This window comes from Microcaecilia unicolor, chromosome 11 (genome assembly GCF_901765095.1).
Source record: "Microcaecilia unicolor chromosome 11, aMicUni1.1, whole genome shotgun sequence".
In the NCBI taxonomy this organism is placed as follows: Eukaryota; Metazoa; Chordata; class Amphibia; order Gymnophiona; family Siphonopidae; genus Microcaecilia; species Microcaecilia unicolor.
Genome location: NC_044041.1, coordinates 77,170,440 through 77,182,654, shown reverse-complemented (window position 1 = coordinate 77,182,654; position 12,215 = coordinate 77,170,440). Strand labels below are relative to the sequence as shown.

Genomic DNA, 12,215 nt, shown 5'->3' with positions numbered 1-12,215 from the left:
TAGGGAAGGGAAGAGGGGAGACAGGCTGCACATGAAGGGAAGGGAAGAAAGAAAGCTAGATAGATTTGAGAAGAAGGCAGAAACATTGAGGAAAGATGAATGTGAAAGATCAGTGCCAAACAGACATAAGGAAGAAAGTGAAGGAGGTGAGAAAAGAAATAACAACTGAAATGGAAATGAGGTCCTGGAAACAAGAGTTAAGAGCATAGATAGAGGAAAGCAGAACCAGAGCTTGGGAACAAGATGATTAGAATAATAAAACCACCAGACAACAAAGGTAGGAAAAATTATTTTATGTTCAGTTTACTGATTGAATTCTGTCGGTGTTTACATCTGTCGGCTTTATTTTGCACTGTAGAGGAGCACATGCATTTCTTTCTATTTCTCTGGTGTTGCACAACATGCAGAGTCTGGTATCTGCTTTTAGGTTTGTCTACATGTTTTGTTGCAGTTCCCTATTTGGCATCAGGTGAGAGTCATGTTTTGCATTTGCAACTGAGGTGAAGGATTCTGCTGGCATGTGGTGTCTGTTTAGGGTTATGTAGCAGTCCATTTTGTTCCAGTTTCCCAGTAGTAGGTTATTTTGGTGCTCTAGGGCCTATGTTCATAGGTGGGTTAGGGCTATTATGATTTGGTAAGTTTTCTATGTAGGTTTTGAGCAGGGGCAGCCCGAGGCAAGATTCCACCTGAGACAGTGCTGCCGCCCCCTGGCCAAGTTCTGGCCTCTTTCCTTCCTTCACTCTGTTCCCTGAGTTTACCTTCTTTCTTCATGTTCCAAAAGCTGCTGGCGGCAGCGATTCCCATATGCTACCCTGCTACCGGCACCAGCCTCTTCTCTACTGTGGCCGTCTCTGAGGCCCACCCATTCTTGGCTGAGGCCCACCCAGCAGAGGAACCCCACATCAACATCTCTCCTCCTCCGCGGCACCTCCCGGCATCTGCCTGCCCGTCGCTGAACCCCATCATTCCCTGGTGTACCTTACGGGCATCCCCGTTGCCTGTAGTGATCCATTACTGCTGCCTGCAGGCTTCCTTCAGCTGGGTCCCACCCTTGCTGGTATCATTTCCTGCTTCCTGTCTGGCGGGATCCAGCTGATGGAAGCCTGCAGGGCTGGCGCAGGCAGCAATAATGGATCACTGCAGGCGCCGGGCATGCCTGCAAGGTACACTGAGGGACAGGGTTCAGTGACGGGCGTGCAGATGCCGAGATGCCGCAGGGCAGGAGCAGACAGCAATAATGGATCACTGCAGGCATCGGGGATGCCTGTGGGGTACACCGGGGAAGGACGGGAATTCAGTGACAGGCAGGCAGATGCTGAGATGCAGAGGAGGAGGTGAGATATTGATGAGGTGGGGAGGTGGTATGGTGGTATGGTGTGGAAGGGCCTGACTTAGTTAACTCTGGGCCCATCCAAAATACTGGGTCTGGCTACGCCATTGGTAGCTCAAGGTGAGTTACATTCAGGTACACTGTTATTTTTTCAAAGTGTCTGACCTGTTTGAAAAATAAAAAGGTTCAGCACTAGTGTGATCTCCACTTCTGGTAGAGCACCCAGCCAGATGAGTTTTCAGGATATCCACAGCAGGGGCATAGCCAGACCTCAGTGGGAGGGGGGGATCCAGAGCCCGAGGTAAGAGGGCACATTTTAGCCCTCCCCCCCGGCACCGCCCCTCCCCCACCTCTTTCGACCCCCCTCTTCCCCCGCCACCGCCAGGTACCATTGCTGGCGGGGGTCCCCAACCTCCGCCAGCCGAAGTCCTCTTCAGCGCCAGTCTCCGGCGCGTTCGCTGATCTGTTTCTGTGAGTCTTGACTCCTGACATCCTGCACCCCACCTAGCTACGCCCCTGATCCACAGTGAAGATGCATGAGAGAGATTTTCACGCAATGCCTCCTTGCTATACAGGCCTATCACATGTATCTCCATTGTAGATATCTTGAAAACCCAACTGCTGGGCGTGCCCCAAAGACTGGTTGAGAAGCACTGAGAGAGTCACCATACAAACAAAAAAACATCTACTTTAAACAAGGTATCTGGCAGTGGAAGGAGTGCATGCTGTTCCTGAGCTGATTGTCATAATTTGAATATTCTTTTTGTGGCCAGTTGTAGCTTCATTGTTGGGGAATATGAGTTTGTGAACAGGTCCGCTGAGAGACTGAGCTGGGCCTGGGGCAGGGCTGCTGCCGCCAGGCCCGGGGCAGAATCATCATCGCCACTGCCCCCCCCCCAATAAAAAAATCGTCATCGCCACTGCCTCCCCTCCCTGCCACCTACCCGAAGTACCTTGGCTGGCCTGCCAGCTGCAGGCAGCGTGGCTCCTTCCTCTGCCCAACATTGCCTGCCCCTGCAGCTGCTTTCCTCAGGTTGCACAGGCTCAGTCTCAAAACTGAGCTTGTGCAGCTTGAGGGCCCAGCAGCTGCTAGGCAGGCAATGCAAGGAGGACCCAGCGCCGGAGTTTTCTCTCTCCTGCTCCTGTCGGGATGCGATCACCCGGGTCCTGTCAGGACCAGGAGAGAGAGAGATCCCTGCAATGTGCCCCCCCCCCCCCGGAGGCCTGGACCTGGGAAATTTTGACCCCCCCGACCCCCCTCTCGGCGGCTATGTTTGTGATATAGAATTGGAGCTTCAAGGCTTATATTGGGATTCTGACCAATCCTGTAGAGAATCCAAACTTCACGCTCACATAGAAGAATTTGTTGAATGATGCTATCAATTACATAGCGATGGCTTTACTGGTAGTTTAAACAGGCTGCAGGGGAAAGGGAGGGGGAAGGGGGTTATGTATGGAAATATCACTCTGACTTGCCTCCCTAAATAACTAGCTTGCCCCCTTGTTGCCACCCCAAATATTTATGTCTAAAACACCACTGTGGATATCCAGCGTCCAACATCACAAACTCAGATGTAATTGTGACACTCCAAAAGGCCAACAGCTTTAGCAATTGAAATCTAGAATCCGAGTTCCTCCCTCTCCCCATTGAATAAATACAATTGCATTGCATTGTATATGAAGAGAAGATTACAAACAGGTTGGAGCTTGTGCTTTGTTAAGGAAGAACACAAATACAGCTAATTTCCAAAAATACACTGTAGCTCTTAACACATCTCCCGCTTGCGAAAATCAAATGTTAGAATCAGAGGTGTTTTTGTGGGATGTGATTTTAACACACTACACCTCTTTCAGGCACCACTGCCTTGGCCCCCCTTCCCACCCAAAAAAAAAAAAATGATGACATTGTGAATTAATTCTTTAAGCTACTCTTAAAGACAACCTGTGATTAAATCCAGTTGTAAAGTGTTCCCATTTACTCCTTTGCTGGGGGGGGGGGGGGGGATCTTTTACTAAGGCACACTCACGTTTTTGTCGCATGCATTCCATTTGGCGTCTCTAACATTTAGAGCGCCCACAATTTTAGCGTGTAAATTTAGCGATAAAAACGTGAGCGCGCCTTAGTAAAAGACGCCCTGGGTTTCCAACTCCCTCAGAAGTGGGACTCAAAACTAGAACTATGAATCTACCCTTTTTTTAAATCTGCATACAAGCTAACATTTGGGCATTTAATAAAGATGGTTGAAGAGCTGAAGGTGGGCTGTTTAAGGTTGCTGTCACATGCTTCTTTTCCAGAGCTGGGGATAAGATTGCTCTCTGCACTTGTTACCTCAGTGGTGGCTCTTTCCCCCTCAAAACAGAGAGGCACAGAACCTCAAATCCAAAACAAACAATGTTTTATTTAAAGGCACTTGATTCTGCTGTAACAGATGTGTCTCTGTGATGTCTTGGGAAGAGACTCTGTTTTGTACAGGGAAAGGGCCTGATTCAATATCTTCCCCTGCAGGTGGCTTCCCGGAGGTCTTTTTAAAACTTGGAATTAAAGGAAGAAAGGTTGTAAGAGAGAGCAAAAGGAACCTCTGAGCTGTTGGTTAATGGGTGGCTCAATGAGAGAGGGTCCTGTGGTATAGTGAAGATTATGTGGGTTCATATCCTTTTTTTTTTTTTTAAGGATTTGTTTGTTTTGTGAGAGAGAGGTATACTGGGGAAATAAAGGAGGGAGGGCTGGTAGCTGGGGTGGTTAGTGTCCTTGCTTGTCAACCAGGACTCTGGTTAAGAACCTTTCAACTGCTGGGTCTCTTTCTCTATTATATATCACTAGTAAAAAAAGGCCCGTTTCTGCCTGAAATGAAACGGGCGCTAGCAAGGGTTCCCACCTCCCTCCGTTGCTGTCTCCTTCTCTGTCCTCCGAGTCCCACGCCCTCCTTTCGTCCCCTCCGAGTTCAAGGCCTTGCTCCTTCTCTTCTCCCACTCCCCTGTAACTCACCACTTTGACAAACGACAACCGCAATTGTGGCGGGGCCATTTGTGGAGGGGTGGTTGGAGGGTTGCTGGCACGTTTTTAGTCGGTGGTCACTGTGGGGTTCGTCGGTTGAAGCCATCTATCTCTGGCCATGTCTCCGCCCTCGACATCATAACGTTTGACGTGAGGGCGGGGCTAGGAGACATGGGCAGAGATGGCTTCGGTTGGGCACGTCCTCGGCCGCTTTTGTTTGTTAGCAGTCTGCAGCTATTCGTTGGAAGGGGAGGAGTACTCCTCCCCATTTGTTCATTTTCGTTGTTTTGTAATTGTTCCGCCCTCGACGTCATCACGTGTGACGCGAGGGCGGGGCATGGAGACATGGTGAGTGTTGTGGCTTCACCACCATGAACTTACGAACCGGTGTCTGAGTGGCTGCAGTGACGTCAGTGTCTTCAGAAAGTTGAGGGTGAGTTTTATTATAGTAGATAGTCTCAGAAGGAAAGGTGTAAAGGGAGAAACAGAGGGCAGGTATTACTAATTGATTGGTGGCTCAGTAGTTAATGTCCCTGTTTTCTAGTAGACAATCTGTGGGTGTTCAAATCCACCCAGACTTGGGCTGTATAGCTGAGGCCAGAAAAGAAAGGGGGGGAGGGGAAAGGAATGTTACCAGCTGATTGCTTTTTCTGTTAGTGTATCTGCTTTCTGTCTGGGGGGGGTTCAAGTTTTATAAAGGTTGAGAAATCCCTGCCTGTTTTACAGCTGAGCAAGGGGAATCAAAAGCAGGCTATTGGGGCTTAACTTTTCTAACAGAATAGCAGATTGTGACTCCTAGTCTAGTTTAGACAGAAGCTAAGTGGGGCTAGTGCAAATGGGTGGAGGGTTACATACACCTGCTTTCATAATAACTGCTCAGTCCACAACCAGCCAGGGTTATGCTTCTTTCTTCTCCCTATAAACAATGGTAAAAGTTTGTCTGAGACTACTGCCTTACATGTCACACACAGACTCCAAATCATTAGGAACTGAACCTAGATCTGTAGTATTACTAACCCAGCCCAGATTCCCACCCCAATAGCGCTTCAGAACTGCTCTTCCCCCTGTCTGGATGCAGCACTCTGCAGGAGAATGAAGAATACTGGGTAGAAACTCACTACTGGGAGCTGCTGGTGGTTCAGAGAGAAAACCCATCAATTACTGTTTTTGCAGTAAGGATTCAAATCTCAGGTTGGGCAGGTTACAATAAACAAACAAAGATGAATAGAGAAATAATAAAAGGTGTAGGCGATGAGATGGGAAGGAGGAAGGTCAGAAGTATTTTAAAGCAGTGTCACAGGAGTGTAAGTTTAGGCTGTAGTAAACGCTTGAGTGAAAAGGTGAGGTTTGAGCACAGAGTTAGCTTGGAGGATTCTAGACAGAGATGAACTGGGAGGGAGTTCCAGAGTTTGGGTGATGTCCAGGCAGACGAATGATGGGTGTGGAAGTGTGAGTTTATTTACCGCCTTTTTGAAGGAATTCACTCAAGGCGGTGTACAGCAAGAATAAGTCAAACATAAGCAATAGACAATTACAGCAGTAAAAATATTCAAACAACAATACAAAGTATGGCATATAGTATGCTATATTACAATGTCAACACAATACAAAATAAAACATTTTAATGGACAGCATTTGGCATAAGCAAAGATGGAACATATAAAGTAACAAGAGTAAGAAAATAAGGGACCAAGTTTAAAGAAAGTTGCTTGAACATTATCTTAGATAGGGTAGGAGTGGATACACATGTCCTGCTATAGTATGTGCAGTCAATGTTATTTACTTCTTCTGTTAAAGGCCTTGTGGAAAAGCCAAGCTTTCACCTGCTTCCTGAAGTGCAAATAGTCACAGTGCATTCCAAAGTGTGGGGGCTACTCCGCAGAAGGCTCGCTTGCGGGTATCACATCATATGATGTCCTTTGGAGGGTGTGATTAGGTAAACTCGTTGGGAGCATCTTCGTGACCTTGAAGGTGTGTAGATGGAGATCCTGTTCTTCAAGTACCCTGGGTCATTTCCTTTAAGGGCCTTGAAGGTCAAACATAGAGTTTTAAATTTGACTCTGTATTGTAGCCAGTGAAGTTTATGCAAAAATGATGTGATGTGGTCACATCGTTTACAACCTTCTAGCAGTCTTCCTGTAGAATTCTGGATTCAAAGTTAACCTGTGTTGACAGAGCAGAGGGTTTGGGATGGGGCATGAGGAATAAAAAAGCAAGCCAAATGGGTGCAGAAGAGAGACAAGGCTTAAGATCTTGAATTGTATGCAGGAGAATGGAAGCCAGTGTTTGAGATGAAGGAGTGAGGAGATATGGTCAAATGGTTTGGATCTGTGGAGCAATTGAAGGGCAGTGGACTGAATAAGTTGAAGTCCTTTGAGAGAGGCAAACCTATGTACAGAAAATTACAGTTATTGCAGGAGGAGCAAGAAGAAAGCAGAGCAGGGGGCAGGCAGCGAACGCGGCTGCACCAAAGACCGGTGCTAAAGAAGGCTTCGGCTGGTGGGGGTTGGGGACCCCTGCCAGCAAAGGTATTTGTTTGTGAGGGGAAGCAGCAAGGAGGCGAAGCGAGGCGGTGGTGTGGGCAAGGAGGCATGGCAGTGGGAGGCGGCACTCAAAATGTGCCCCCAACTTTGGGCTCTGGCCCCCTCCCACTGTGAGGTCTGGCTACGCCCCTGATACAGTGCAAAACTGAAACACCTACAACTTCTCACTGATCAGTCCCAATCACAGCTGGCCGAATGTAGAGCTTCCCAAATCTGTCCTGGTGATCCCACAGCCAGTCAGATTTTCAAAATCTCCAATGTATGCAAATTTATCTCGTATATATTAATTGTGGAGATCCTGAAAACCTCCTCTTTCAGGAGCTACTGCCAAAGCTGCTCTGGACCAGCTGTGTGTGCCAGGCTCATGTGCAATCATTGTTCCTAGAGTCCCTGTACTGACATGTCTGTCCTTATGTTGTGCAGTGCTGTGTACATTACTGGCACCATATAAAAGTGTACTGATCCCTGTCAGGCTCCTGGATGCATCTTACCAGTATCTCCAGTGCTAGTCAGACTTGATAGTCTCCAACTAAATCTGCACTGTTGAAGGAATCCACAGAATGTGGGGGCAATGCCTGGGGAGTTAGGAGCAACAGAGAGAACATATCAGGGGTTAAAGGGCTTCACTGCACCTCCTTGTGTTCTTTCACACTTTCACAGGTTCAAAATTTTTCAGCATCACTTCAGCCAAGCCAAGGACAATCTGTTAGTGCAATATATCTATCAAAATAAGTGAACCGCAAAAGAGACTCTTCTCTGCATTTTCTCAGTTCTGCATACCAAGAGCGGTTTCCAGCAGGCGAAGGATACTGCACTTTCTAAACACCTCTTTGGTTAGAAGTCAGACACCAGAAAAATAACTGAAAGTACAGATGAAATCACTTTTCTCAGGAGTTTATTCTATTCCAAAGGAAAGATAGCACTGTCTGAGAGCGCTATACACAACCAGCTGTGCGTTTCAGTAGCCCTTTCACAGCTGGATTTTCACAAACTCCCATAAATGTGTCAAAAGTTATCCAAGGACAGGAGCTCAGGCCGCTACATGGGTAAACCAAAGGGATCCTCTATCACCAGAAATATAAAACCAAATTTCTTTTCCCCATCACCTTCCCCCCTCCCCACAGACAAACACATCCACTGCATTAACGAGCTCTGTACTGAAATGTGAAGCAAAGAACAGTTCTTGTCTAGTCTTCTAAAATATATCCTAAATGATTCAAGCATAGATCAGCTAACCTGGGTTTTGTGTTCTACTGTCACCTACAAATCCTTTTCATGTAGCCCATATGACACAGACACCTGGAACTTGTGCTAATCTCTTTCTCAGGACCTTAAGGTCATTGACTCTCTCAGTCAGCAGAGTGCTAGGATGAGCTCCTGTCTCCTCTGGGCCCAACAGAGGCTCCGGCACCCCACGCACTGCCTCCAGCGGAATAGTAATGACTGCTCCTCAGTCCAGAACTCAGTTGTTTTCGATGAGTTTCGCCAGGCCCTGCCGCAGCTCACTCAGCTCGAAGATCTTGGTGTCCAGCAACTGCGAGAACTTGCTGACCTCACTCTGTGCACGGTCTCGCTCGGAGAGGGACTGGGAAAGTGCCTGTTCTGTACGCAGAAGCCTTCTCTCCAGCTCTGCATTGTGGCCTTCGATCTCCTACGAAGGAAGGATACACAGTTCTCAAGCAGTGCCTAAGCCTGATAAAAAACAACCACCCAAACTACTTATAAACTTATGACTGTGGCAGTAGAAAGAGTCAGACCCTGATTCTAGTCTCGCTTCTGCTACCAATCACCGTAACCTTCAGCAACTCCTTAACCTCCAAGGAAAGAAACACTGATTGGTGTTGGCAGGGAGCTCATTGTCAGGTCATCTATCTTCTCCTGCATTGCAGTACATACCCACAAATTCTAACCAGCAGTAAATATTGTTATAAAATATTCAAGGCAAGTTGTACTATGAGAGGACCATTGTGGCTTCCTGTTCTCTGGAGTAAGGCTTGCCAAGTGACTCTACACTTTTATTCAGGAATGCAGTCATTTAAAAGAGTTAATGAATTTTAAATGAGCGCACACTGCAAGGATAATGCTGAGAAGGGGCTGCACCAACACTTAAAATCAGGAGCACACAGACATGGCCCTAGCACTGGACCAGCACCTCTTCACCATGGTTTTAGTCCCTGTACCTGGAAAGTGAGGTTCTTCCTGTCCTCCCTCCCCCCTCTCCTCCACTGCCTTTAAAGCTACAGCCCTCATACAGCAGAGCCTCTGGCATCGCACTGAAGCACATGCCAGGCCATTATTTATTAATTAATCTACCCAGAAAACTTTCTCAGAAATTAATTTACTTAGAGGCTTCCCAAGTTGGTTTGGCAGAAGTTCCCCCCTAGGGTGGGGGTGAAGGGGTGTGCAGTGGGAAAGTTACCATTCTAGGAACACAATAGGTTGAAATTAAAACTGTGGCCCCCCCGCTGACCCTGGAAGAGTCGTACTGGGTCTAGGTTTGTGTTCATTACAAATTGTAATACTTTCTCCACTTGTTACACATCACTGCGGTTTCCAAACAGCAATTAAAACAGAAAATAAAAGCAACAACCAGATAGGAACTGACAAGAGAAGACAGAACTTAAAGCCCTGTTGTCGATAGCACCCCCCCCCCCCCCCATATCACACATCATGAAACTCAGTCATCAAACACCTGGGGAAAAGGATGCCTTTAAATTGGACTTGAATCTGGCCAGGGAACTCTCTATCCATAAGTATTTGGGGTATCAATCCCACGATAATAGGGTCAAAATGTAAAAATCAGAATTATGAGTAGATTCAAACTGTGCTCGTGCTGGAGAAAGAATGGTTAAGAATTTGTCAGACTGAGAATGCTGTAAGCACAAGGGAGCATGAGGTATCAGGACATTAAAGAGTGGCGCTGGTTGCTCTGAATACAGAAGCTTAAATTTACCCCTGGAGGCTACTGGCGACCAGTGATTTTTTATGAGTAATGGAGTTATACGGTTATTCCATTTAGCAAGCCTGTGATGGTTGAATCACAGTATTTTGAATAATTTGGAATCTATGTAATGCAAGCTTACGAACGCCATTATAAAGCACATTAGAGTGATAGAGACAGCTAATGACCGAAAGCACGGAGAAGCATCATAGCAGTTTCTCTGTCAAGTAATGACCTAATCGATGCAGAGATCCGAGTGTGGAAAGATAAACCAGAATCAATAATTACTCCCAGGACTGGAAGGGAGAGGTTGTAAAGATGGAGCAAGGCCCCTGATCTACATCATATGACTTTTTTGTGGATTTAGTTTGAGATGATTAATAACCAGCCAGAGGAACGCCTGAAGTGGAGTCAACACAAAATTGTTAGATATCACCAGTAAAACTGTAAGGACTAACTCTGAGGGACTTGGTGAGGGCTGGCTCAACCTATGGACCAAGTGAGGCACTGGTTCAGGGTGCTGGTGATAAAGGGCACCAAAATCCCAGTGTGGCATCAATCGCTCTCTCTTTCTTTCCTCCCCCCACCCTACCCCACTGCCCATGGTGCAGTATCCCCCTCCCTCTCTTTCTCTCAAACTTCAAACTCTTAAAGGGCGTCGGCAGTGGCAGAGATTCAGACACGCTGCCCATGCCTGGCCCAGAGCCTTCCCTCTACCACAGCCTGACCCTTCTGATACAACTTTCTGTTTCCAATAGGACCAGGATGGCAGACAGCAGAGGGAGGGAGGGCTCCAGCTAATGTGTGTGAATCATTGCCACTTGTCAGTGCCCTCTAGGAATTTGAAGGTAGACCATGAGAAGGGACACCAAACTGGAGGCATGGGGAGAGAAGATGAGGGAGAGATGCTGGACTGGGATTTTGGCATCCTTTATCATTGGAGGGGGGTAGGGGGCTTGAGAAATGGGGGAAGAAACTGGATCGCAGGCAGGGAGGGAGGAGGGAGTGGTGGGAGAGATACCAAATCACAGGCAGGGGAGGGGAGTGCCAATGCAAAACGTTCAGGGTGCTACAGTCTGTACGGGATAAGGGAGCTAATAGGCTTTTAAAAAAAGATCCCATCTGCCAGGACCAGGCTCTGCGCTACTGCATGTGGGAGGATACGCGACGAAGGAAAAGAAGGATGTGCTAGAACTTTTAAATGTTCTGCCAGTCAGGAACAGGATGAACCAATTCAGAATGGTATTGCCTATGCCATAATCTTTCAAATAAGCAGGTAGGATGAGGTGATCAACAAAATCAAATGCAGCGGCTAAATCTAAAGATATGACACATGTTGCCTAATCTATCAGAGGTGTGCTGCCTGAGCTCCTGCACGGGGTCCAGAAACCAGATGGGGAGGCAGGTGTGCTGCTGTTGCTGCTATTATACTTCTGTTTGTCTCTGCCATATTCCAGAGAGGATCAGCGCTCTGGGAAGGTTGCTGTCCCACCCCAAGCAACAGCAAACCAAGAAGCCAGCCACAGAGCACAGAGAGTCCAATTAGCTCCTATTCACCCAGGCAGGGCCCCAGCATTTTAGTTTTGAGAGCAGTGCATATATAACACACTAAGGTACCATGAGAGTCAGAGACAAACAAAACTCCCCAGACAGTTCTATTTGGAACTATCTAAGCTCCAGAGAGACTGGGGAAAATGACTTGGCACCGGCAGTGTTACTTCACTCCTGCTGACAGAGCTTTCGGCAGCTGAGAGCCAGCCCTTCCTTGCCTGTACTCCAACAGGCACACACTGGCCACACACTGATTTGTCCAAACCATTTCTCCATGATGTACACAGCAACCTAGTATCAAGGCCAAACCTAAGGCACTGATCCCCTCAAGACACACTGGGGACTGAAAGCATATCCGAAGGTAAAAAAGCAGAAGGGCAGAGTGCAAAAAACTGTTCTCAGCTGTCAAAAGAAAATAAAAATCCACTTACTGCTACATTCTGAAAGGCTGACATTAATGTGTGTTCAGGTTTTATAATTCATGAGATATATATATTACAGGCATCTACTGGGAATGGACGTGTGAAACAATGAGAGAGCGAGAAAGAGACAGACAGAGAGAGGGATGGGGGAGGGATGGGAGCAAGTGCGTGCTTGTAACAAGTTCAGACAGCGTATATATATATATATATATATATATATATATATATATATATATATATATATATATATATGTGCATTTGAGAATGTCTGTCTGAAATAAGTGTGTGTTTCTAACCTGAGAAGGTGTGTGATTGAGTGTGTCAGCAATGAGTGAGTAATGTAAGTGTGTGCATGTACTCTGAGTTAGGGTTACCAGATTTGCCCTAAGAAAAAAAAGGACACATGCTCCGCCCCATGTCGCCCCCTGCCCCA

At 47.0% G+C, this 12,215-nt stretch overlaps 1 protein-coding gene across 1 annotated transcript in view; it reads right to left on the bottom strand.

Moving 5' to 3' along the window:
* Positions 1 to 6,822: 6,822 nt before the first annotated feature.
* HOMER3 (homer scaffold protein 3) overlaps positions 6,823 to 12,215 on the bottom strand; it is a 66,234-nt gene continuing 60,841 nt past the window's right edge. Inside the window, exon 9 of the mRNA XM_030218630.1 lies at positions 6,823 to 8,519. Within this exon, the coding sequence (XP_030074490.1) occupies positions 8,331 to 8,519 (189 nt within the window). The 3' untranslated portion in view covers positions 6,823 to 8,330. The remainder of the gene's footprint in view (positions 8,520 to 12,215) is intronic.